Source organism: Gymnoscopelus microlampas (assembly GCF_963454915.1).
Source record: "Gymnoscopelus microlampas genome assembly, chromosome: 24".
Lineage (NCBI taxonomy): Eukaryota > Metazoa > Chordata > Actinopteri > Myctophiformes > Myctophidae > Gymnoscopelus > Gymnoscopelus microlampas.
Window position 1 is genome coordinate 9,441,006 of NC_139961.1, and position 27,231 is coordinate 9,468,236.

General features: G+C 43.4%; 1 protein-coding gene across 1 annotated transcript in view; it reads right to left on the minus strand.

The window, feature by feature from the left end:
• Window positions 1-26,591, minus strand: part of atp1a1a.4 (ATPase Na+/K+ transporting subunit alpha 1a, tandem duplicate 4) — a 27,158-nt gene extending 567 nt beyond the window's left edge. The window contains exons 1-22 of the mRNA XM_084050554.1: window positions 26,396-26,591; window positions 25,372-25,491; window positions 20,030-20,089; window positions 17,507-17,608; window positions 16,783-16,884; window positions 16,551-16,664; window positions 15,445-15,579; window positions 14,853-14,970; window positions 14,040-14,308; window positions 12,868-13,176; window positions 10,253-10,387; window positions 9,271-9,463; window positions 7,873-8,048; window positions 6,986-7,122; window positions 5,885-6,035; window positions 5,444-5,612; window positions 5,119-5,273; window positions 4,713-4,836; window positions 4,220-4,365; window positions 3,512-3,642; window positions 3,199-3,300; window positions 998-1,089 (exon numbers count right to left, since the gene is read on the minus strand). Of these exons, the coding sequence (XP_083906680.1) occupies window positions 998-1,089; window positions 3,199-3,300; window positions 3,512-3,642; window positions 4,220-4,365; window positions 4,713-4,836; window positions 5,119-5,273; window positions 5,444-5,612; window positions 5,885-6,035; window positions 6,986-7,122; window positions 7,873-8,048; window positions 9,271-9,463; window positions 10,253-10,387; window positions 12,868-13,176; window positions 14,040-14,308; window positions 14,853-14,970; window positions 15,445-15,579; window positions 16,551-16,664; window positions 16,783-16,884; window positions 17,507-17,608; window positions 20,030-20,089; window positions 25,372-25,491; window positions 26,396-26,407 (3,052 nt within the window). The 5' untranslated portion in view covers window positions 26,408-26,591. The remainder of the gene's footprint in view (window positions 1-997; window positions 1,090-3,198; window positions 3,301-3,511; window positions 3,643-4,219; window positions 4,366-4,712; window positions 4,837-5,118; window positions 5,274-5,443; window positions 5,613-5,884; window positions 6,036-6,985; window positions 7,123-7,872; window positions 8,049-9,270; window positions 9,464-10,252; window positions 10,388-12,867; window positions 13,177-14,039; window positions 14,309-14,852; window positions 14,971-15,444; window positions 15,580-16,550; window positions 16,665-16,782; window positions 16,885-17,506; window positions 17,609-20,029; window positions 20,090-25,371; window positions 25,492-26,395) is intronic.
• Window positions 26,592-27,231: the final 640 nt, after the last annotated feature.

Below are 27,231 nucleotides of genomic sequence, written 5' to 3' on the forward strand. Positions count from 1 at the left end.
CGGGCAAAAGCTCACGTTTCATCATCCTGTGCCCGGGATTCAAAGATTTTAAATCATCCGCCCCTGCAGTCGGCAGCAACGCACTCTCACAAGACAAAGTGTCTCTGAGATTTTCTCTTGCTCTTGGGCCCTTGATGATGATGATGTTATCCTTTCGGCATGCAGGGAGACACAAGATGTAGCTGGGCTGTGCGTCACCGAGGAGCACCTTGAGGTCAAAAGTTTCCCTTGTAAGCCACAGGGAGAGCGTGCAGCGCTATGGCAATGCCCGTCTCGAAGGCCTGATCGCCCCAAGGGTGGGTTCGCTGAGCACAAACACTCTCCCTGCTTCATACAGTCGTACAGTTGTGGCACATCGTGTCATCCGCCCGAAAATAGCTCTAAATAAGGTCTACTGATGACACAACAAACGTATCAAATCAGGTTTTATACCGTCAGGCACTGAGCAGTTGCACTGGAGCGGTTGTCGGTTAAATGCCTTGCTCAAGGGCGTGGGTATTGAGAGATGGGGTGAGTGTCGCTCATTGGCTAACGGAACAACAATGTAAAAGGGCAGGGCTTCAACTCCCTGACCCCATCTGGCATACGGAGAGCATCATTCGACATGAATGGACCACACAATGTTCACTGATCTAGGTTGTGAGACGCAGATGCGGCAGAAAATACACACGCACGCACGGACGCACACACACCCCTGTGACTCAGCCTCAGGTTACTACCCTTGTAATGCATCAGTATTTTCTGTGTATTTACTAGTGGAGGAATCTACCACTGAGGGTGAACGCATTGAGGTCATTCATTGGTCACTATGCACGCCGTTTCCAAATCCAGAGTGTTCAACCAACAACCTTCTGATTCCCTTTTCTTTCTTTTTGCGTTTTTCATCCCGAATCCAAGTAATCCAATGTTTGACACACGCACAAGCACACACACACATACACGCACGCGTGCCATTTCCTCGCAAATAGCTCAAATAAAATAAAATGGTCTTTCTTACCGCCTGGGTTGCGTCTGAGGATGTATCTTCTAGCTTCATCATAAAGGAAGATGAGGAGGGAGTAAGGGAAGGCACAGAACCACCAACATGGTCTGAGATGGATGAATGGATGGATGGATGGATGGAGGGAGGGAGGGGTGGATGGATGGGTACATAGACAAAGAGAGAGAGAGAGAGAGAAACTCGGTTACAACACTATGCAATTGTCAAAGAAGTACAAAAGTATTGGTATCAAAATGTACTTAACTCTCTCACTGCCGAGGACGACTTATGACGAGACATTGTCATATGACGATTTTTTTTGTTTTTGTTTTTTCACACAGAACCAGAGAACACAGAAGCACAGTGAAACCCTCTGTGATTAGCAACCATCGGGGGATCGATCACACTGGAGATAAATATTCTGTGACTACTTCAAAAGGTAAGAAAATCGAAAAATCGCTGGCAGTGGGTGCACACAGCCAGAAATAAGTCTGGCAGTGAAAGAGTACCAAAAGTTAAAGTACTAAAATATTTGAAAATAGCAGATCTACAAGCTCACAACGCGTCGCGATACGACGCGTTGTTAGCTCGTAGATCGGCTATTTTCGAATAGCCTCGGTATAAAATCAGGCTAAAGTGGTTAATGTATGTTTTATAACATAATAATTGATATGTGCAAAGTAACAAGTAACTTAAGTTTTCAAATAATTGTAGTGGAGTAAAAGTACAATATTTGCCTCTAAGATGTAGTGGAGTAGAAGTAAAAGTATAGACAATTGGAAATAAATAGCAAAGTAAAAGTACCGAAAAAAGTTTACTTAAGTGCGGTACTTGAGTAAATGTACTTTGTTACTTTACACCACTGTTTAGCAGCTACACCCACAGTAGCCCAACACACACACACACACACACACACACACACACACACACACACACACCGACCCACCACATTTTGTCCAATCAGTGTGACACGCTAATAATTGGTCTTCCAGTGACTGACCAAGCTTTCTCCAAAACAATCTCATGCAAATCCCGATTTTTAATTTTCAAAAAGACAAAAAAGCGGAACGGGGCGAAAACAAACATGACCCCATTTTAATTAACTCCACTGGGGGTTGGTAATTACAGAACTACAAAGCAGCTCGCTTTCATCACGTCTGGAGCAGGCAAACGAAGCGTGCCGGGGATAAGACATCATTATAATGCTGCTGCACATTTTATGAAGTGAAAACGAACCGAAACTTTCTGCCACAAAACCTGAGAGCGTCCCGCTCTACTGGGAAAACGAGGACTTTAAAATAGACCGTCTGCTTCTAAAATGTTCCGAGTGCATTTGCATTGTACTGTATAGCATTGGTTCTCAAAGTGGGGTCCGGGGACCCCCAAGGGTCCTTGGCGGGGTACCAGGGGGTCCCCAGCAAAATTTGGCTATTCAAAAATAGCAGATATACAAGCTATGAGCTTGTACGTAGATCTGCTATTTTTTTTTAAACCGTGAAAATGTGTGCAAATCTTTGAATGTATTATTTTTTAAAGCGAACATTTATAACTCAAATCTTTGCTTCTGGGGGGTCCCTGGAACTAAATATTTTGAGAATGGGGGTCCGCGGCCAAATACATATAATTTTGGGGGTCCTTGACATGAAAGAGTTTGAGAACCACTGCTGTATAGGCCTTGTGCCAGGTAACTGTGTCATCGTGGAGACGCTGTCGTTTATGTGCGTTTCCCGCTTGCATATAAACAAACAGTGAACACAGTTTCAACAGTCAACAGTAAAACTGCACGAGACAGGCATATAAATAATACATGCAATTTAAATAGCGCTTTGCTCTAGATACTCAAAGTCGCATGTACGCCTCTGTAGTCCAGATCAGTTAACATTCTAAATACCTTATCTGGGTAGTTCATAATCTCGAGATAACCATATTTGAATTACTGTAGACCCATTTCAAATGACTTTAAATGCTCCCTCATTACGTGAGGCGTTTGATCCCAAAAATCAAGCTTTTGTCTCCATTCATGAAGCTTTCATTCACCCACAGCGTTGTGTTTGCTGTACTCACTTTAGGGGGTCCATTGTGAGATGTGTGTGTGTGTGTGTGTGTGTGTGTGTGTGTGTGTGTGTGTGTGTGTGTGTGTGTGTGTGTGTGTGTGTGTGTGTGTGTGTGTGTGTGTGTGTGTGTGTGTGTGTGTGTGTGTGTGTGTGTGTGTGACTCACTTTAGGGGGTACATTCTGAGGGCAACGTCCATGCCAGGGCAGTAGGACAGGAAAGCAGCCAGGGCTGTCTCCTCAAACAGTCCAAAGATGAGAATGCGATTCCTGAGTGAAGAAAAGGCCAACAATACAGTTAACAACATAAACAATTTAAACCCCAATTATGCTTTGTCATATTACAACCGTGTCATTTGCCGGAAAGAACACTTTCCCGGCGAGCGACATGAAGCATAAGTGTCTCATTCCTGGTACAACAAACAAAGCAACCACAAATATGTACAAAATCTTGGCGTATATATTCAGTGTATGGACGTACTTCATTCCCTGCTGGAGGATGGAGTTCCTCCTGGTCTTACAGATGATCAGATCGGCCCACTGCACGACCACGATGCTGGCGAAGAACGCCGTATGACAGGTGAACTCTACAATCTTTCTGCGCTCGTACGTCTGGCGGAGCAAAAAACAAAGGAGAACAAGAGTTAGAGAGTGTTCGAGTCGAGAAGCGGTCCCCGTGCCGTTAGCTTTAAGCATTGCTTCGTATTCATGAAGAGCTTTAGTGTTAGCCATGGTTTATTCGCTGTCGGGATTATTACACAATCACAATTATTCAAGATCATCGCAAATTATTTTGCATAAAAAATCATTTATATTCATCTGTACAAATTCACCTGTTGGAAAATATCCATACAATTTCTAAAATAGTGGAAATAGCAGATCTGCAAACCTAAATGTATTGACTATATGGCCCGTTTTGGCCATTATACATTATTTATTTTTGATTATTGTTGCCAGTCATTATCAGTCATTTCTTTCTATATTTAAGATATTTGTCATATCTGCCCTATGCAGTGTTAGTTTACTAAATCAATTTTGTTCCCAATGTTCAATGTCAAAAACACAATTAAATCGTTAATCACAATTATTTGTATGACCGTTAATCGTCAAGTAAAATGTCATGATCGTGACGACAGGCCTAGCAGCACATCCATCTACTGATGGCAGGATTACTGTTAAAGTTACTGACCCACTGCTGTCCATAGCTGTCCTCCAGGTCGTTGAGGGTCTTGTCGTCCCAGTTCATCCTGATCCCCAGCAGGTCCATGGGGAGGAAGCCGTTTTCGGCCAGGATTACAAAGTATGTGAAGAACCCTGCTGTGGCCTGCATCATACCTGTGGGAGAGAGACAGAGACAGAGACAGAGAGAGAGGGAGAGAGGGATTTTTTTTAATGAGGTCGATTCTATCAAATGCCTTCTAAAATCAGTAATTCTCACACTTTCAAGATTTTTCAAAAATGTTCAGAAATAGCAGATGTACAAGTTCGCAGCACGGCACAAAGTGATGCGCTGCGAGCTTGTATATCTGCTATTTTTGAACAGCCAACGCCAAAAAAATACGCTTCTCAATTATTCGATTAATCAAAAAAAGTAATAGATAGAATAATCTGTAGGAAAGTAATGGTTAGTTGGCAGCCCTATGTTGTGGACTCTTGCTTCACTTGATGTCACCATGTCTTACCAATCTGCCCGTAAGCTATGCTGATGAGCCTTTCATTGACCAGTTTGTCTGTTTTAGGGTTTCGGGGCTGTCTCTTCATGATGTCGCTCTCTGCTTCTTCATAAGCCAGGGAGATGGCAGGGACCTGGGAGGGACACGACGGCAAAATGGATTAGACACAGAGTCATATGGTAAGAAGGAAAACAACGTAACAATGTATATGTTTTAGACAGAAGACAGTCACGGAAGCACTATGTGCTTCATAGGGTAAACAAAGACAAACTAAATGTTCTGTTCTTGTGTGAAGCCATTAAGCCAACCTTTCTACAGTGTGGCTCTATAGGAGTCTGATGTATTATTACTATTATAGGAGGCTAGCGTCATTAAAAGGACTAGCATATTCCACCATCCATCCAAAAAAGCTCACCATGTCAGTTCCCAGGTCGATACAGAGGATGGTGACGGTTCCCAGAGGCAGGGGGATGTTGGCGATGATGAACAGAAGGAAAGGTGAGATCTCAGGAATGTTACTTGTCAGGGTGTAGGCGATGGACTTCTTCAAGTTGTCGAAGATCAGACGACCTGCAAGACAAAAAGGGAGGGAACTTTTAGTGTATGAACGCTAAAACATATTGCAACACGCGCGCGTGTGTGTGTGTGTGTGTGTGTGTGTTTGGTCTGTTCTGCTGTTTCATTTGCCATTTCAACATCCCAAAGCAATGCCTGTCTGACAGGTTGGATCTCAAACTCACCCTCTTCCACTCCAGTGACGATTGAAGCAAAGTTATCGTCCAGCAGGATCATGTCAGCCGCCTGCTTGGAGACGTCAGAGCCAGCGATGCCCATGGCAATACCGATGTCGGCCTTCTTCAGGGCAGGAGAGTCGTTCACGCCGTCACCTGTCACGGCCACAATGGCGCCCTACAGAGAAAAGAAGAGAGCCATTTCAGACCTTTTGCAAACCAACCAAGGGCAAGGGGAGTGCTCTTTCGGCATTAGCAATGCACAATAGATAGCTAGATTTTCAAGCCGGAAGTGAAGACGGACCCACGCATATACGTTCCAATCACACGCTGCCACGATCCTAATTGTTCAATCTGTGCAATCTATATGCAAGCAGAAAAGTAGTTGTAATAGGTTCTACATAATAAATATAAGTAAAATAGGGGAAAAAAGTGTATAATAATGGTTACCTGTCTCTGACAGCCCTCCACAATGATGAGTTTCTGCTGAGGGGAGGTTCTGGCGAACACGATCTCAGTGTGGTATTTCAGGATGTCATCCAACACGTCCGGTGTCATGTCCTTCAGCTCTCCACCGTGGACCACGCAGGCCTTGGCGTCTCTGGAGGTGAAAAGAACAAGAAAACGCCGTCAGAAAACGCCGCTTCTACGCTGACATTCACTTTTTCAAACGGAATGACAAAGCGATGCACGGAGGAGGGAGGAGGAAGACATGGCAACATGAAGGAAAGAACCAGGAAGTCGAGACATGAAACTGAGGAAAGACAACACAGGCCTCGGTATCCCGTGGAGTTGGAAAACATTGTTATTGGCAACAAAAAAGATGGATTTTGTTTAACGTATGACAGACAGACAGACAGACAGAGGGAGACAGACCAACGTCTATAGATCCCGAGGGATATTTAGTGCCTGACTGGCAGTAAATGAATCCCTGGCTTCTGCCTGCACAGTTACGTATTTCCAAGAAATAAACGAGGAACCGAGTGGGTTCAGGTTCAGGAACCACAGAGCACAGAGCTGGATTGATGTGTGGTGTTGTTGACTCAGATGGCAAAAACCTCTCTCTGGCTCAGCAGATTGCACTCAGGCCTCGGCCCGGCCCGGCGTTGCCAACGCGCTTATTCAATTTGGCATCCATTAGCGCTAATTAATAGCCTCCCAGTCGTAACAGGCCAGCCCCACATACAGTATAATAAACGCTAAGTTTGTCCAGTTTACTCTAAAACAAAAACACATTTCAGAAGCAGTTGGAGGCCTCGGTTTAGGTGACCAGAAATAGGTCAATTACCGATCAAATTCTTAACCCATTGCTTTTCAAAAATAGCAGATAAACAAGCTTGCAGCGAGCTTGTATAGCTTGTATAACTACGATTTGTGGAATCGGGCTCAGGTCTTAAAGTAGTTGTTCACCCCAAAAGGTCTCCATGAATTCAAGGCTTCATGGGGTGTGTAATTGATAGAAAATAAGTATTTTTTTGGGTGAACTACTCCTTTAAATGGGTTCAAGCTTATGGTTTTAAATAAATTAATTAATGAGCGAGGCTGACATACCTTGGGTTGACCTCTGACAGTGGGACGTTCAGACGCGCGGCGATGTCCTCAACGGTCTCGTTGCCTTCGGAGATGATGCCGACGCCCTTAGCGATGGCCTTGGCTGTGATTGGATGATCACCTGTCACCATGATAACCTGAGGGCGGAGGAGATAGGGTTACAAACGAACCTCAGCCGAGCTGCAAAGTGGGAAAAGTCCATAAAGGTTTTCCTGCACACTTTCCAGGATCAATCAGGATCGATAGCTCATCGATGCAAGTCATTCACAGCTTCGGCTATAATAAACTACATAAACTCCTACTCGTACAGAACATAAACTTCAGAAGTGGAGAAAGTACTCAAATGTTTTACTTAAGTAAAAGTATAAAGGTATTGGCATCAAAATGTACTTGAAGTACCAAAAGTAAAAGTACCGTAGTCATTATGCAGTTTTCAAATGTATACAAATCATTTGAAAATAGCAGATCTACAAGCTCAGAATGCGTCGCGATGCGACGCATTGTGAGCTTGCTGTAGATCAGCTATTTTTAAATGGCTGAAATGTATATTGGGCTGAAGTGGGTAATGTATGTTTTGTAATATTAATCAAAATCTATAAAGTAAGGCACCGGTTCCGGTAGGAGACACAAAGGAGACTCTTTGTGTCTCCTACCGGAACCGCTGACGGTCATCAAATGATTGGCTTAGGAATGCGACAAAAACTTAAAAAATATCCATGAATTCAAGTCTTCATGGGGTGACTAATCGATAGGAAAAAAAGGCATTTTGGGGGTGTACTATCCCTTTAAGGAATTAAAATGATAAATGAGTAGCAACGTCTGAAGGATGAGAGGATCAGAAAGTGGACAAAGCAGGAAAAAGAGGGAGTTTACAGAGGTTACGTTACCTTGATTCCGGCGCTCCTGCATTTGCCCACGGCGTCGGGCACGGCGGCACGGGGAGGGTCGATCATGGACATGAGGCCCACGAAGCACAGGTTCTCAGTGGGGAAGTTCACCTCCTCCGTGTCGAAGGAGAAGCCGTCTGGGAACTGGTCGTCTGGGAGCTGGAGATGGCAGAAACCTGGAACGAGGACGGAAAGACATTATTGTTAACCCACTAAAACCCCTGGAAAAGCATCTGTGTCATTTTTTATTTTAGCGTTGGCCATTCAAAAATGGCAGATCTACAAGATCATCGTGCCGCGCTATTTTTTTTTAAATCGTGAAAATGTGTGCAAATCTTTGAATATATATATATTTTTAAAGCTAATATTTTTATCGGAAATCTTTGCTTCTGGGGTCCCTGGAACAAAATATTTTTTAGATGGCTGAATCGGACTCGGAGGTCTTAATTGGTTAAAAATCAAAAAAGAGAAAAAGGAGGAAAAAAGGGTCATTCTAAGGCTGTGACGGCTTTTTGGTCCACAAAGGGGGGAAACAACTGTAATCAAAAGAAAATTATTACAAGGCACAGTTTAAAAGCTTTAATAATAAAAAGCTACTTCTTAAGTGTGTGAACTAGCCAAATGTTCATAGTTGTTTCTAGGAGTGCCTTGGAATCATTTTGTTTTGATTAAAGAAATTGTTGCATTTTATATTACACATTAGACATTTTACCGCACTATTTTGCCACATTTGTTACGTTGCAATAATCTCTGCATTAGTGACGTTTATCCGTTAGGCTACTAGCATCATGGAAATTAAAGCTTCCACTAGAAAGTTTTCACATGTTGCGTACATATTGGTGGCCCCCAGGTGGCAGAGAGAGGTAACTGTTTTCCATAATCACAGCAACTTTCATACCTGAAAACTGAAGCTCGTGTACAATGTACAGCATTTTATTTGGGGGAGATGGGCTGATCTTATACGTTTTCAATGCCTTATGTGTATTTGTATCTTTGCTTAAAAATCGTGCTTTAGAAGACCAAGGGCCTTCTTCTTTCCTTACCCTAAATCTACAAGCTCACAACGTATCGATGTAGATCGGCTATTTCAACTATTTCAAAATGTTTTTCAAAATAGTAAAAAAGTTTAGGCATTTAAGGTACGATAGGGCCCCAAGTCTAGAATAAATCAAAGTAAGCAAAGTAAAACATAACAATAAAAATAAATGGAAGAAAATAGTTGTTAACCCATGTTATGGGTTAACTATTTCAAAATGTTGGCCCTTCAGTTTAGCCTAGTTGGGTCTATATATCAGAATTAAGTACTTTAATGCCTGCAAAACAGATGGATGTTTCTTGGGGCCAAGAAGCGAGTCCAGCTGGATGTTTTTTTTCTTCTTCTCATTTTTTGTGTCTTACCCAGCACTCTCTCTCCCAGTCCTCCGAGCTCCACGTAGGCGTTCTGGAAGGCGTCCTTCATCTCGTCGTCCAGAGCCTGCTCTTTGCCCTGGACCAGGATGGTGGAGCATCGGTCCAGGATCCTCTCTGGGGCGCCCTTCATCACCAGCAGGTGCTTGGTCTCACCGGGGGTGAGGTTCTTGTGAACGGAGAGCTAGAAGATCCAAAGAAAATAAAGACAAGACAACAAAATGTGTTTAGAAATACTGAACATAGCAGATCTACACCTACAGTACCAGCTCACAAGGTGCGGCAATGCTACGCATTGTGAGACATTTATGCATAACATTTATGCAAAGTTTTTTTAATTTTGTACTGTAGCACTTTGAGATTAGTATTATATGTAAAGTGCAATATAAATAAAATGTATTATTATTATTACTTTAGCTTGACACTCTTGTATGATGAAGTAGGGCATTAAATGACCAAGAAATAATAATAATAAACATAAAAAGTTGACATTTGGAGATACAGGTTTTCTGCCCGACAACAAAGATATGTTAGCTATGGATAGCAAGTTGTGGACAATGTTCTGCTAATGTCCTATTCAGCTATTGTAAGCTTAGCGGCATGAGGTGGGCTGTGATTGGCATAGCAGCGTCAGCTGAGCTGTGTGTGGTTCGCTGTGATTGGTCTATATTTTGTGGGGCCAGAGATCCAGTGATGTGTAAGACAAGCTCTGTTCTAGATGGCAAAAATGTTGTTCTCTTAAAGGAGTAGATCACCCCAAAAGAAATTGCTTATCATTTCTATCAATTACGCACCCCATGAAGCCTTGAATTTATGGAGATGTGTGTCAAACAACAGATTTAAAAAAAAAACTCCTTTAAATCAAGGCTTCATGGTGCGTGTAATTGATAGAAAAGAAGTCATTTTTTGGTTGAACTACTCCCTTAAAAAGAATCCCTTAATAGCACGTTGGTTCCGGGTTGATTGTCGTTACCTGGTACTTGTTGGTGGAGTTGAACGGAATCTCGGCGGACTTGCTGTACTTCTCTCTCATGTCTCTGACCGATCCACAGCACAGCTCAATGCACTTCAGCAGGGCAGACTCTGAGGCGTCTCCGGCCACGTCTCTCTGTTGACAAAGACAAACATCACGTGGTCAATGATAAATGATAAATGAAACATAGATTAAAGTCACACATTATCATTATTATTACTGCATTCCCGCCAGACAGGAAACGATGCACTCATGCTTAGGAAATAAGGGATGCCAAATGCGGACGCCAGTAGCTAATGGCAGCAACACACCTAAACATAGCGATATGGTTTGAGGAGCTGTATCTAAGCCACTGTGAGTTTTACTACAAACATAATCCAGCGGTAGCAAGAGGATGAGTATGCTGCAAGTAGCTTGTTTGTTAGCGGCCCGTTTGCTAAACTGAAATGGAACAATGGGATCCGATTTGCTCTATTAAAACTCACTTCGAGTGACCACCAGTCACCACAAGGTGTCGCCACACTACCACCTGCCACTGTTGTTGTGTACCTTACTGGCTCACCTGCCAATGAGGAGCCCCCACCGGGAGTACATAGACACATCCATCCTACTCCTCCCGTTGAACAACCCCCCCCCCCCCCCCCCCAACTCCCCCCCGCTGACAGGCTCTGCCCCCAGCCCGTAGGAGTTACACAGTGCGACAAAAATCACCCTCCCCGTCTGGCTTCCCTCCGCTGGCCGAAGATGGCCGATTGTGTTTGTGTAAATGCTTGGCCAAGCCAGATTCGAACCCCTAGACTCTGTGACGGTGGGCAGGTACTTTACCCATGTGCCACCCGAGTGCCCCCCCCCATGACAAAGCATTTCTGATACGTTGAAAAATAGAAAACTAATCTTGCGCCACCAGGGTGCGCCCTAGAGGAAATTATTAGATTAATGAATTAACTGAGTGCAAGACTACTATTGTAATGATGAAGCTGTTAGTCTATCTATCTGTGAATACTGTAGTTGTCCACCAGGGGGACTGAAAACGCAGCACTAGACTCATTGTAGACCAGTAATAGATTGCTTGTAGGCCAGCTATAGCCCAGTAGAGACACATTTCTACTCTGTCATCTTTCTCTCTGCTTGCTAACCTCGCTAATTGCTTGGGTTTTCCTTTCTAAAGCCGATGGGTCTAAACCCCCCGAGGCTCTGGCCATTACTTCACTAATAGACTTTGAGTTATAGCGTGCTTTTTGCCAGGGCTGTCTGGAGAGCAGCTTGGACTATTTGTGTGATTCCAGTCACTTTCATCACGCCAAAATGAACCTGTGACCAAAACCAGGGATAATTCACCCAAAGAATTACTTTTTTCGATCGATTAGTCACCCCATGGAGACTTGAATTCATCGATATTTTTGTCACATTCCTAAGCCAATAATTTCATAACCAGCGGACCAATATACCGGAACCGCTGACTCTTTCTGTCTCAAATTATTGGCTTAGGAATGCGACAAAAACAAAAAAATATCCATGAATTCAAGTCTCCATGGCGTGACTAATCGATAGAAAAAAAGTCATTTTGGGGGTGAACTATCCCTTTAAATGCAGTCTGCTACTTGCCCACAAAAATCTAAAGTGAATGTAACCCTCCGTGCAAACAGCAGGAAGGGTATACTGGACCCATGGCTTAGTATAGGAAGCAGGAAATATTATATCGTTTGCTTACAACAACAGATAATAGGATTAGGATTTCGGCTTCGTAAAGCAATTCCGTGGGGGGGGGGGGGGGGGATAATAACATGCGCACATAGATTTTTCTTAATTGGTGGCTTGACATTAGTTAGTTAGTTGACGTGACATTAGTTGACGTGACCTAACACGTGTTCCTTTTATCAAACGGGGGTTTGGCGGATGGAGTTTCAGAGACAATAAACGCCAAAGCTTTTTCCCCCCCCGACAGGTTTACGCTGATTGATTATATTTTTTCTTTTCCGCCGTTCAATTATTCAGCACCCTTTTGTTCTGCTGTCAATGGGTGAAGCAGAGCAAACAGCTGAGGTTGTTTTGTTGTGTTTGTCAATTAGTTCCCTTCTGAAATGAATGGGTGGGTCATCATGGCGTGTACTGTAAGACCAGGCGGTCGGTCAGCCAGTGTTGATTTCGTGGACTAAAACTGACGAAAAATGTTCGTCGACTACCTTTTTTCACTGACGAAAACGACATAAAAACTAAGCTATGATGACTAAAACTACGACTAAATATATTGACAATTTCATCAACAAATAAAAGCTAAAATGTCAGGGAGGGACTATAGTGGAGAAGAGATCCAGTAGAACTAAAAGACAAGTCATTTTATGTTTGGTTGCGCTCAGGTGTTGCGCTCTGAAAATAGCAGATCTACAAGCTCACAACGCGCCGCGTTGTGAGCTTGTAGATCGGCTATTTTCAGCATGCAACCAAGTGCAAAATCAGGTATTACGACGCCATCAAGGCACAGCCTTAGTCGACTAAAATCTTATGATATTTAGTCGCCGAAAACTAGACAAAAACTAAAACATTTCAGATTACTAAAATATGACTAAAACTAAATCAAAATTTGCTGTCAAAATCAACACTGTGGTCGGGTATACCTTGAGGATGGGCACGTTGGACTGCTCTGCCAGGAAGACGGCGCGGTTGCACAGACCGGCGATCCTGGCCAGCGCTCCCCATGTGGCGGAGCTCCTGTCGAAGGAGGTCCCGCTCTGGTTCTCCGTGGTGTCGGCCTCGTGGATCTGGTTGTCGAACCACATGTGGGCCACGGTCATCCTGTTCTGGGTCAGCGTGCCCGTCTTGTCGGAGCAGATGGTGGAGGTGGAGCCCAGGGTTTCCACGGCCTCCAGGTTCTTCACCAGACAGTTCTTCTTGGCCATGCGCTTGGCGGTCAGGGTCAGACACACCTGGGAGGTTGGAAAGGAACATTTGGTGGTTATCAGATGTCAACGGCATAGTTGAGGTCGGGTTTTTTTAAAGGTTTCATGACATTCTTTTTTTTTTGTTAGGCTGGAGTGGATTTTTCAGTCAAAACCTTTTAATACATGTTTGAAGGACCATGATAAAGACTTTTAATGTTAATGTAATTGTATGTCATGAAACCTTTAACATTTAGAGTTGACGTCGCAGATCCCGAGGTTTTCCTCTATTTTCAGACACACACACACAAGGCTGTGTTTCATTCACACAAGGCACAAGGCTGTGTTTTAATCCATGTTTTGGTTCTCTTGATCAAGGGCTTGTGACCGTTACCTTATGAGCTTATCTACGGTTTATCAGTACAGGCACAGGCTTTAGAATATGACTAGTACAGCTTCCAATAGGGAGTGAGTCAAACTGTATTTATAGAGAACCTTTAGAGACCTAGAACTAAGAGTTTGTAACTCGATCTAATGTATGGATGTAATGGATTTAGAAAAATAAAATGTTCTCTGCTTTCTGTTCCTTTTTGGCGAAAACAATCCACATTCAACTGCCCACAAATATGGATTGTATTATCGCGGACGCACAAATCTTTTTCTCCGTTTCTACGAGACTCGGCTACGTCTTTTAAGGCGATCGGCGGGGGGATCTTTGAGAAGAAAAATATTCTATGATTTTTCAAAGGTTAGCAAAAACGCTCGGAATCGCTGGCAAGGGCAGCTATTAGATGATGTTTAACTCTGGCAGTCAACGAGTTAATATAGGACGAGGTTAAATCTCAGGCGGAGCTGAGGTGGCCATCATAACGCGGCCGAGATGACGGACAGATCAAACATCGGTGACTCACGGTGACGGTGGCCAGCAGACCCTCGGGCACGTTGGCGACGATGATTCCGATGAGGAAGATGACGGCCTCCAGCCAGCCATACCCGAGGATGAGTGAGAGGACGAAGAAGGACACGCCCAGGAAGACGGCCACGCCGGTGATGATGTGGATGAAGTGCTCGATCTCCTTGGCGATGGGGGTCTTGCCTCCGTCCAGGCTGGAGGCCAGCGTGGCGATGCGACCCATGACCGTGCGGTCTCCCGTGCTGATGACGATGCCCCTGGCGGTACCTTAGGGGGCCAGACGAGACAGTATAGTTTAGTTTCTCCTGTTTGGTCGATAGACTTAAAATTAAAGGCTGACAAAATAGAGGCAAATAGTCGGTCAGGGATCACATTGCGGTTGAGAACGATGATTTTACAGGTATTATGTCCAGTCTTATGACTCACAACATAAGTCAAAGGTGTTTAGAAATGATAAGAATGGCCGGCATACGAATGAATGAATAACAGATGATTTCAAGATATATGTCATTGCTTTGCAACAAACCTATTTAAACACAATGACCTCTGACTAAGGGTCTGACTAATTATTTTTGGTTTACCTTGGAACTGATAAACAAATGTGTAATGAACTTAACATCAAACACATTTTGTTGGGGGCAAACACTGTAAAGAATATTCTTAATTTAATCACATCTTACGTAAACAACTATGTGCTACTTCAGTGGTCATTTGCAATATCTCAGCAACTGCTGATGTCTTGGCCTTCAACACAAACCATGGCTGAGTATGTTAAGCTCAAAGTGTGACAGCACCACAGATTGTCCTTTACCTTCAACGCAGTTAGTGGAGAAGAAAGCAATGTTCCTGGTCTCGAGGGGGTTGTCGTTGGAGAAGTCTGGGGAGCGGGTCTGGGGCTCAGATTCACCGGTCAGCGAGGAGTTGTCCACCTGGAAGAAAGGGAATCGTTTTTTTACCGGAAATGAATGGTTAAGACTATTTCGGAACCAGACAGAACCGAACCAAAAACAATATGTATGTCATAGGAAAAAACGAAACTGCATTAAGTGGTAAATAATACATAGAGATATGTTTTCCAAATTGTCCAATAAGATTAGAGGCACAGGGTTTTATGCATTTATGCAAGTGGTAAAACTAAAAATCTACTTTGAGATAAAAACAACTTTATGAACTGACAAGGGTGTGTTTTGTTTGGACAAAAGGTTTGCTTTAACAGAAATCATACAGCATGCTTAACAGGAAGCAGGAAACAGTAGACATTCCACTTCAGGGAAGTTCTGGTGATGTTTCAGTATTTAGGTAAAAAAAAACTAAAGATGCTGCAGCATGCTGCGTCTCTAGCCCTCAAAGAGAACAGTTTGTGGGTGAAGCAGTGACATGAGATTATCTCTGAGGTTCCAAACCTTGCAGCCGTGGGCAGAGATGATACGCAAGTCAGCAGGGATCCGGTCGCCACCTTTCACCTCCACCAGATCTCCGGCCACCACTTCTTCCGCATTGATCTGCTTCTTCTCGCCGTCACGGACGACCAGGGCTTGCTACAAAGACCAAAGACACACACACAGTTAAAAAAAAGGTGATTTACGACAATGTTTTCATTGTCATTTTGTACAATGAATGACATTAACATGTCAAGAGGCCTCAGGCTCAGGAACCCAGGTTCTTGTCTCTTGCTATGCTGTCCAATAGTGGTAGTGTAGACTACAGAAGGCGATACACTAGTGCTATTGGTTAAATTTGGCTCTATGCTTAACTGTAGTCCCAGGGAGCAAATGTTAACCAAAACACATTATGAAGGTTCAAATCTGCTACTGAACATGGGGAAATTAAACCGAAAACAGGTATGCCACCTTCTGGAAACCTGGGACTAGCCCATTAAAAATGGGAAAGCATCCGTGTCATTTTAGATTTTTGCGTTGGCTATGCAAAAACAGCAGATATACAAGCTCACTTCGTGCCACGCTGCAAGCTTGTACATCTGCTATTTTTATTTTTTGAAAAATCTTGAAAGTGTTTGGGGGTCCTTGGCACGAAAAAGTGTGAGAAGTACTGATTTAGAAGGCGTTTGTAGAATTGGCCTCAGGTCTTAATGGGCAGTGGTTTTCAACCTTTTTCGCATCAAGGACCCCCAAATTGACAAATATTAGCCCAGGGACCCCCATTTGAAAAGATACGCCAGGGACTCAACCATTTAGATTTCTTGGGGGTCCCAATACACTGTAACACCATCATCAGTGTTCATTTAACTGTGAGAGTGTACAAATGGAACCAAATGGACCCGTTAGGGTCCATTTGGTTCCATTTGTACACTCTCAGAGTTACAGACATATAAGGGTCAATTTGGTTGCTAACTATTAATTTGGCTGGGGACCCCCTGGAACCCCCTCAAGGACCACTGGTGGTCCCCGGACCACTGGTTGAAAACCCCTGGGCTAGAGTTATGCACAGTATGATGGAATAAACAAGTCATTGAAAAAAACACTCTTTGAAAGCTCATGAAGGAACCCACCTGAGGAACCAGGTTCTTGAAGGAGTCCATGATCTTGGAGCTCTTAGCCTCTTGGTAGTAGGAGAAACATCCAGTGATGATGACCACAGCAGACAGTACGACACCGAGGTACAACTGCACGTGCGAGAGGAGGAAGAGGAGGCCTGATCACATATATACCAACTACAAAGTCAATGTACCAACTAAGTAAGAAGGGACAAAAACAACTACGGTCTTAGAGAATGAGCCTTACGTTATCATTGGCCGGTTCATCTTCAGACGCAGCCTGGATTCCGTAAGCCAGGAAACAGAGGATCGCGCCGATCCACAGGAGTGTGGAGAAACCGCCAAATAGCTGTCAAAAACACAATTGGATCACATTGTTTTAGGGGTCACATTGATTGACTGTATAGAGATGAAGGTTATTATACTGTAGTTAACTTAAAATGAACGAAAAAAACAGGTGTGGGAAAAAGAAAAAGAAAAACTGAAGGAAAAACTAAAACTAAAACTAAACTGAGTTTAAATAATAAAAAAAAGAACGATGTATTCTAAATATAATGTATACATATTTTTTTTTAAATATAAAAAAATATAAAAGTATATTAAAAAATGTAAATAAAAAAAAAGAATGAAACAAATCAATAAGTGATATAAACTCAGAGACAGCTGGCAGGCCCTCCTCTCGGTCTGAACGCATCACAACAGGACATTCAAATGCAAACAAGCCTCTCCAGATGAGAACGCCCACACAGCCACTGATCTCAACTCTAAAGGATTTAGTGGGCAGTGCCTCAGCACACACAGTGAGTGAACCTCTGCCTCGCACATTTTTGAATATTATTCAAAACAAACAAAACCTCAGGACCAAAAATGAAGGCACTTTTTGCGCGTCCATACATTCCCGTTCCCACAATACCGTTTCAAGTTCCCAGAGCGGCGACTTTTTAAGTGTTATTTTCTTTTCTTTTTTTTACCTGCCGACAGAACTTGACCCACTCTGGAGTGGTGGGGGGAGGGGTGAGGGCGTTGGGGCCGTCACGTGCCAAGACCTCCTTTGCCCTGGAGGAGGAGAGACCCTGGAGAGAGGAGAGAGAGAGAGAGAGAGAGAGAGAGAGAGTCAGGGGTGTCATGCAGATAACACATAACTGCAGCACAAAGTGGACAAACAAGTGCGTATAGATAGCAGCAAGTAGGGCTGTCGAGATAAAACATTTAAGTTAACAATTTAATTGTGTTTTTGGCATTGAATATATGAATAAAAACATGATTTCTGTTCAGGCCTTTTAGGCTTCGTAATCAAAAATTGCACAGGTCAGATTATGACAAATAACTTAAATATCAAAATAAATTACTGACATATTTAATCATTTTATACTATACTACTACTATACTATGAAAAATAGCAGAAATAGTAGATCTACAAGCTTACAACGCGTCATGAGCAGCACACAGAGAACAGCATTTCCTAGCAAAGGAGTTGCGTTTTTTTCCCATAATTAAAAATGTTCCTGGGTCTTCTCCCCCAAAAACCAGTCAAACCCGTCAGATAAGTCCAGTAACCCCACGCCCCCTCCCCCCCCCCCCAGTCTAGTCGGTGTGAAACCCGACTACAGACAGTCAGACTACTTTGTCTTTTGTGTTGTGTTATCAGGAATAGGTTCCCTTGTCTTTCTCTCTCTTTTAGACAAGGACCTCCGCGGTTGTCGGATTACAGTCCCGACCGGGAGAGAGAGAGAGAGAGACGGAACAACAACAACACCTTGGACTCACCCACAGGGGAGGAAATTTCACTAAAGCTTTCAAATTACAGCTTCCGTCGCTGCTCTGTGTAATTAGAGAGTATAACAACAACATGTAACCTATGCTTAATTGTGCGCTGTGCCTGTGATACGAAAACAACTACGCTACGCTGCTAAGCTGGGTCCTGTGTGTTCATTTAACTCGCAGAGTAAAAAAATGAAAGCTGCAATCATTAAAGCGGCACTATGTAACTTTCCTCTTTGAACCCAGTTTCCTGCGCAAGTGCTGGCGCTTTTTTTTTTTTACTATTGAGCTAATAGAGCCTGCCTGCTTGCTCAGGGGATAAATTGAATCTTGACCATCAGGTCAAACTTCGTGTCAGATCCTGTGTCTAGGTGAGACGTGACCTTTGACACGCTCTAAATGTCTCAATAGAAGAGACCCTCAATTGTTTCACAGCTGGCAAAATCCTGAGTGCTACCCGGTGTAACTCAACAGATACTCATTTTACACACTAAGGCAGGGGTCTTCAACAGGGGTTCCGGGACCCCTAGGGGGTCCTCAGAGCTACTATAGGGGGTCCGCCAAATCTTTGTGTGATAGGATTTAGTTTTTTTTACATAACCACTTGAACCCTAGGATTCCTTTTCTGAGGGGAACATTAGCCGAAAATAGCAGATCTACAAGCTCTCAAAATAGCAGACTAAGTACATTTCTTTTATACAATATAGAGTAGGGGGTCCCTGCTTCATCTCTCTCTCAGCTAGGGGGTCCTTGGCCTGAAAACGTTGAAGACCCCTGCACTAAGGAGATAGATGAAATGTTTTTTGTTGAATTCTGGAACGGTCCGTCCCTCTCTTATCAATCGATCGCACTAAAATGTTCGCAGCACCGGATTAAACGGTACACTGGGTGCTGTAATGCCGCACACTATTCAGGGGGTTGGTTAAATAAACGCTGGGACTCTGCTGCATGCGGAACAGGGTGTGGTGAATGGGGGAGTGTAAAGCGAAACGTCTCCGTTGGCTGGGCGCCAGGTTTAGTTGAACATAACTTACTGTTGGTCAATAAGCACACTGTTCCCGTGTGAATGGAGCCCTTGTTACGAGGGCCACATCGAGACCGATCCCATTTCAGCCATCGTTCGCTCAGGTACAGCAAAAACTGAGGCACTGAGGGCCGCCATTGTGTGTGTGTGTGTGTGTGTGTGTGTGTGTGTGTGTGTGTGTGTGTGTGTTGTGTGTGTGTGTGTGTGTGTGTGTGTGTGTGTGTCATGTGTCCTTGGATTGAGGTTTTCCACCTCGCTATGGCGTTGCTAATTCAACTCAACTGGTTGCCATTGACCATAATAGTTCCCAAGACCAAAGGAAGATTATGCTTTTGCAAAATGCCAGGAATGCAGTCAAGAGGATGTTCTTTGCTATACTTTGCTAAGTTAGGAGAAACAAACCGCCCCCCCCCCCCCCCCCCCCCCCCCCCCCACCCCCCCCCCCCCCCCCCTCAAATCCACTACTTTCTTAAACATTACCCCCCCCCCCCACCCACACACACTCATGTCAGTCTGACCCTGCCTATCTTTATTGTCACTAGGCCATCCAGCAGAATGTTTTATTGACTCTGTGAGGAAACAGTCGTCACATTCACTAAGGTCGCAGGGGTCAAGGGGAGTCGTTCAAAGGAACAAACAGAACACACACACACACACACACACACACACACACACACACACACACACACACACGAAAACCCCTACTCACCCTGTTGAGGTCAGTTCCAAACTTCCTGTGGAGTTCATCTAAGGTCAACTTGTGATCATCCTGTGGACAGAGAGAGAGAGAGAGAGAGAGAGAGAGAGCGAGAGAGAGAGAGAGATTGAAGACATTAATCAAGGCACAAATAAAACCATCCCTGTCATTTAAAACATGCATGATCCGCTTTTGACCACAGGGGCTTAAAAAAAACGTCCAGTCACTCCCCTCTGTGGGACTGCCATCATGACACAGCAACAAAGAAAAACCCTTAGTAGGGATTGTGGACGGGCGCATTTCTTTAACGTTGTGATTCTGAGATGAGTCAAAGCAGATCTTTGAGAACTCCCTGCCAAGCATGCGAGGTATAAACAATCAACCGCAGGCACTCGCCTGTGAATATTGTACCGCTGCATTAGTGGTTTAATTTTGTGTAAATACTGAACAGTGGTGGAAAAAAGTACTATATATTTTTTACTTAAGTAAAAGTATCAATGCTGCAATGTAGAAATACTCTGTTACAGGTGAAAGTCCGCAATTCAATGGACTTAAAGTACCAACAGAAAAAGTACTCATAATGCAGAATGTCCCATTTCAAGTGTTCAAATGTATACAAATCTTTTGAAAATAGCTGATCTACAAGCTCACAATGCGTCGCATCGCGACGCATTGTGAGCTTGTAGATCGGCTATTTTCAAATGGCCTAAATGTATATACAGTAGGGCTGAAGTGGTTAATGTATGTTTTGTAATAATAATCAAAATCTACAAAGTAACTATAGTAACTGAAGTTTTCAAATAATTGTAGTGGAGTAAAGTATAATATTTGCCTCTGAGATGTAGTGGAGTAGAAGTAAAAGTACTGCAAATTGGAAATACTCCAGTAAAGTAAGAAATACCTCATAATCGCACTTAAGTACAGTACTTAAGTAAATGTACTTAGTTACTTTCCACCACTGCTTGCCTGTGAATATTGTACTGCTGCATTAGTGGTTTCGTATTGTGTATATATATACTATATACTGAACCTGACAAAGAGCAGCTGAGGTTGACTATACGGCAAAACAAACCCAACCTTTTTTCCCAGTGTGCAGGTGGAGGATTTGTTTCCATTTTGTTTATAGTTGTGTCACGATAAACACTCATTAACAATGCTGGCAAGATGTGAGAAAAAAAAAGAATTCCCATGAAGGGAAATGATTGTTTTTTTTTGTTTTTTCTTCAGGCAATTAATTGGCTTCTTGTGATGCAACGTTGAAGATATTTGTATTGTTACATCTTACGCACAAGGCAACACATAAGAGTATTATAATTCTATCATTAAAACAAACTTAGTAGCGGCAATAATAACAACACGTACGTAATAAAGATACAATAATATAATAACGATAAATAACAGCAGCAACAGCAAATAGCGTGGTCTCTGTTCTGGTGGGCAAGCCGTTAAGCAAACGATAAATCAATTATCGGGTTTGTTTTTCATATCTTAGCGACAGTGACGTCGATATTGTTGGACTCCTCTAAAACTTTCCGTTCACTGTGCTCCATCACGGTGCACAACATCACGCCGGACGGGTCTGCACTCGCTCTGGCCAACGCTTGCTTGTTTTTTTCCCAGCATCCTCCTCTCTCCTCTGGATTGTACACACACACACACACAGTAACGCTGATATAAACCACACGGCTCTTCGCCCTGACCTTCCTGGGTCGCTCGCTGAGTTATCGTTATGTTTGGTATTTGGTTTCGCGTCTTTAAAAGGATGATAAAAGTCATGTCTCTGGGTGAACATAAACATGATCTCTTTCCCCTGCACGGGGAGGAGGAAATTGAAATAATTGCTAGTTTCCGCTTCTAGCCTCAAAGCAACTTGAATCCCTAGTGATAATTTATCCGTTTGTAACTCGGGGAATGTAGAAATGTAACCAAATGGACCCTACCGGGTCCATTTGGTTACATTTCTACATTCCCCAAGTTAAAACAGCTCTATATATAGCGGCACTAACAGTTTCCTTTCAACTTTGATCCATTTTCACGGGTCACCGATTGCAAATGCACACCGCCGCACTCAGCGGCCGTACAGTTTCCTCCTTTTTGGTCTCGGCTGGACTTTGACGGCGCAATAATCATTAACGCTTACAACTACAGAGGACTCTGTCACTACGTTACTACTGTCTGAGAGATTAGCATTCTTCAGATATGGATGAACCCTTACACATGACTTCTATAGGTCCCATCCAAACAAGTTAAAGGAATAGTTCACCCAAAACAAATATTTTTTTCCTATCGATTAGTCAACCCATGGAGAATTTAATTCATGGATATTTTTTAGTTTTTGTCGCATTCCTAAGCCAGTAATTTGATGACCAGCTGGACCGGTAGGCAGCAGTTCCGGTAGGAGACACAAAGGAGACTCTTTGAGTCTCCTTCCGGAACCGCTGCCGGTAATCAAAGTCTCCATGGGGTGACTGATCGATAGAAAAAAAGACATTTCGGGGGTGAACTATCCCTTTATAGACATTTCAATGTCCTGTAAAAGAAAGTTCACGTCAGCCCCACAATACTGAGGGTGACATTATTCAGTGACATTATTTTTTTGTCTTTGGATCATTGAAGCTATTCAGCAGCACTCAAAAAAAAGGTCAATTGGAGTTGTTGTTTTTTTACACACAGATTTGAATATAGTTGCCATGGTGCAATAATTTCCTTTGTCGGCCGGGGCCGGTTGGACTTTGAGTTTTAGTGACGTTGTATGGGGAGCAATAATCATTAATATGTCAACGGGAGGTGATTTTATGACTTAATAGACAAGCCACACGGGATCACAGCCTTACTCAATGACTCTGTGGAGGGCACTGGGGAATAGGGAATGTCACACTTCTCTGCAGTTTTCTCTTGATTTAGCTTTACCTTTTTGTCATTATAGGTGAAATCTTCAAAAATAGCAAATGTAGCCGATCTATAAGCGCACAGCGTGTGACGTCGGGACACTTTGTGAGCTTGTAGATCGGCAATTCTCCCCATTTATGAAAGTATAACTCAGGAGGTGGTTCAGGTGTTGAATAAGCCATGTCAAAGATAATGCATGGTACAATGAAAAACATAATACTGGCATATCAATGGCAAATATAATCTATCATGTCTTTGATATACAAGGCCTCCCCAGACACTGGCAAACTACACCGTGACTCAATGACTTTTGAAGGGCACTTTCCAGCATACATTAAAGCAGGGATTCTCACTATTTTTAAACTTAAAAAAACAAAAAACATCTTTGGGACCGTAAACTATTAACCCATTGAATCCGGGAACGCATGGCTGTAATTTCAGATTTCTTTGGCTATTCAAAAATAGCAGATATACAAGCTCATAGCGTAGATCTGCTATTTTTGAAAAATCGTGAAAATGTGTGCAAATCTTTGAATATATGTTTTTTAAAGCGAACATTTGTAAAATATTTTGTTCTAGAGATGCCCCAGAAGCAAAGATTTGAGTTACAAATGTTCGCTTTAAAAATATATACACTCAAAGATTTGCACAACTTTTCACGATTTTTCAAAAATAGCAGATCTACGCTATGAGCTTGCATATCTGCTATTTTTGAATAGCCAAAGAAATAAAAAAATGTCAGAGATGTGTTCCCTCATTCAATGGGTTAAGTAAAATCCTCAGAGTTAATTTAACTCTGAGAGTGTACAAACACAGTGCATTAACATTCCATATAATACTTAGTTATGATACATGGAGATGTCAGAGCAGAGTGTATTAAGACTTGCTATGAATGCTAAGTCAATTGTGAGACTGTCGACTTTCAACGACCTTGCCAAGGGCACTGGCTAAAAGGCCCCCATCTGCAGAGACTTACAGGAGCACAGTGACATGTAGAACTTTAACATTAACATAAAAAAGATAGATCAGGGTATATAGCTGAAGGACAAACAATATAGAAGCCTTTCTTCCATCATAATAATGCCACAGCTCTGCTAATAAGGGCAATAAAAAAGACGGCCACAGAGTAATGTTCACTAATCAGAACATCAACGTGTTACTTTGACACGGTTAATATGCCGCGTATAAATCATTGAAAACAGGTTCATGTTTCAACAAGGAGGGGCTTTATTAGCACCGTAACTGTTCCTGAACTTTGAGAGCCTCTGGGCTTCACTCGCAACTCAACAACCTTGGCAATGACCTTGGCTGATGACTGCTGCATGCGGGGGGGGGGGGAAGACAGAGAGCTCGCTGACCTTGCATTGCTAATTAAACCACAGCGGATCATTCAACAACGCTGAACTCGTTATCAAACTTCAGCCTGCCTCCACACAAGTATCCCACGCACCGTGTGCCTCGGAGTTGGAACGCTCAATCTGGATCGAGTACGTGGCTATTATGGCTTAAGGAAAATTACGAGTTCCTTAATAACACCGTGGCTGAAGATCGTGCGCGCCATCGGCTGCGCTGCACCGTAGCTAGTGATCTTTTTAAGAAAACGCTGGCTAGACGCTGTATGGCATTTCCTCCCAGCCCTGACAATAACATTGTAATTATCACTCGGTGTCTCGGGAATCGAGCAAAACAACATCCACACGCAGAGGGAGCACCGAACACCCGTCATGGGAGTTACTCTCTAGAACAACGTTTGGGAAAACGACAACCTAAAACAAATACAACGACGACACCAGTTGTACGATGCCGTCTCTGACTCCTGAGTGCAAAAGTTGACATCTAGGGGTCTATTTTTACACTCCACAGGAGTACAGTTAACACTTAGTGCTTAGTGACAGCTGATTTACACATTGTCAAAGGGGGAAGAGTAGCGCTTTGTCGGCACATGGATGCCACAGCTGTCCGAGACCATTCAAAATCAATCCACTGGCCAGTGAAAGGACCAACCCCCCCCCTTTAATTAGTTTGGCCTTTTCTTAACCAACTCAGTGACTGACTGACCCCTCCCCTAAGTGACTTGAAGTAAACAGTAACATCCATTAGAAGTGTACAGATGGAACATTTGGGGGTTTTGCCATCTGTAACAGCCTCTGCGTCACGCTGTGAAGGAGCTTGGACTCGTCTCATAATAACCTAAGCGGTAAAGTCAAATCTTTGAATATATACATATTTTTTTAAAGCAAACATTTGTAAAAATGTTTTGTTCCAGGGATGCCCCCAGAAGCAAAGATTTGAGTTACAAATGTTCGCTTTAAACAAAAATATACATACTCAAAAGATTTGCACAACTTCACGATTTTTCAAAAATAGCCCAAAGAAAGAAGCGGTAAAGTTTACTAGCTTGCTGTGGGGGGTGTGATGTTGTGTGGTGTTTTTTTTTTCTTTCTTTCTTCTCTCATCGTACTCACCATGTCCACCTCTTTCTTCAAGTCGTCCATGTTCATCTTCTTCGCCTCCTTCTTCTGCTTCTTGGTCTGCTTCTTGCCATCCTCGGAGGTGGCCGCCAGCTTGTACTCATCTTTACCCCTCTGTCAAAAAAAAAAAAAAGAGGAAAAAGGAGACATGGAAGAGTCGTTTAGTTATTTGAGAGGATATAGGGAAAGGGAGATTTTTTTTTTTGACACACACACATAGCTCTGTGGCTTTTTACAGCAGCAGCAGCAACTTCCAGCACTTCCTCGTTGAAAGCGGCGCAGTGCCAGCCAGCCACACGTTTTTTTTTCTCCTCTCCCCCCTTCTTTCAAACACAGCACTTGTGTCAACTCCTGTTACGAAAGTACTTTCAGGATTATCAGGATTTTCGAGTCCTTAGTTCGTGCCCCCCCCCCCACCCCTCACCCCACCTCAGCCCCATTTCAAAATCCCCTCTTATAATATCCTGTAAAAACAGTCTCACACACACACACACACAGGAAAGCAGGTCAACCGTTTTGTTTTTGTGATAAAGGTTTTTCGAAATGCAAACAGAGAGATTATGTTTTGAGGAAAAGTTTGCTTGTGAGGGCAATCCCCCCCCCCCCACGCACACGCACACACACACACACACACACACACACAACCACAGAAACACACACACACACACACAGACACACAAAGTGTCACGCTGAACCAATAACTCATGACGCGAACCGACCGTGAACTCAACAGCTTGTTACAGGAAACACATGAGGGAAACAAGAATGAAAGAACATGCCATAGAATGGAACGAAGGAATTATGAATCCAAAAAAATACATCCCATAATCTGGACCCACACAAACTTTGTTTGTGTGGGTCCAGATTAGGGGATTGTTTTTGTGGTTCAGTTTAAGAACCAGAGAATCACAATGAGAAACCAAGTCAAGAAGTTAAAGAAACAAGGTCAGAAAGTTAAATAAACAAACACAAAACACACACATGAAAGAGAAGAGGAGGAAAAATAAAAGCTACTTACTCCGAGCCCCATGGTTGCAGCAAGGCAGGTCTAGGGGGAAGAGACGCACAAAATCCAAAATATGCTTTATGAACCCTTCACTCCGCCTCTCTCTCTCTCTCTCTCTCCTCTCACTCTCTCTCTCACTGTGTGTGAGAGTGTGTGAGTGACTTGTGTGTCTTCCTTCCTTTCCTCACAGGAGACGAGCAGACGGGTGCTGTGACATTTGCATGCCTTTATACCCACAATGCCTGTACCTGGGGCCGGAGGGGGCGGAGCTTTGGGGGGGGGGGGGGGGGGGGGGGGTGGTTGTGGGAGGTGGGGGTGTGGGGGGAATACTGGACAGGTGAGTGGTTGGGGTTGGGGTGGGGGGGGTGGGGGAAGGGCTATGGTGGGTGGAGGAAGGGGGAGTGGTCGGTGGGGAGTGGTGAGAGAGAGAGAGAATAGAAGAATAGAATTTTTAGAGAGAGAGAGAGAGAGTGAGAGACTCCCACTTTCAGGGGAGGGGCAAGGCCGTCAGGGCGGTCGAGCCCCTTTTTCTCTTGCTCTCTCTCTCTCTCTCTCTCAATTCAATTTCAATTCAAAGGAGCTTTATTGGCATGAGAAAACATGCGTTTACATTGATCGATTGATTGAATACTTTATTAGAAGTTTGCCAAAAAAAGTACATGAAAGTACAGTTCAATACAAGGTCAGCTAAGAGGATTTTAAGCCCCAGAAAGCCTATGGCTTGTTTCCATTGGGGTTCTTTGTACTCAATTCATAGAGACATTGCCAAAGCAAGTGTCAAAACATAAAGACAATGTAAGAAAGAAATGGGGAAGTATGTACAGAGCTATATGTCACATTGCAACGTT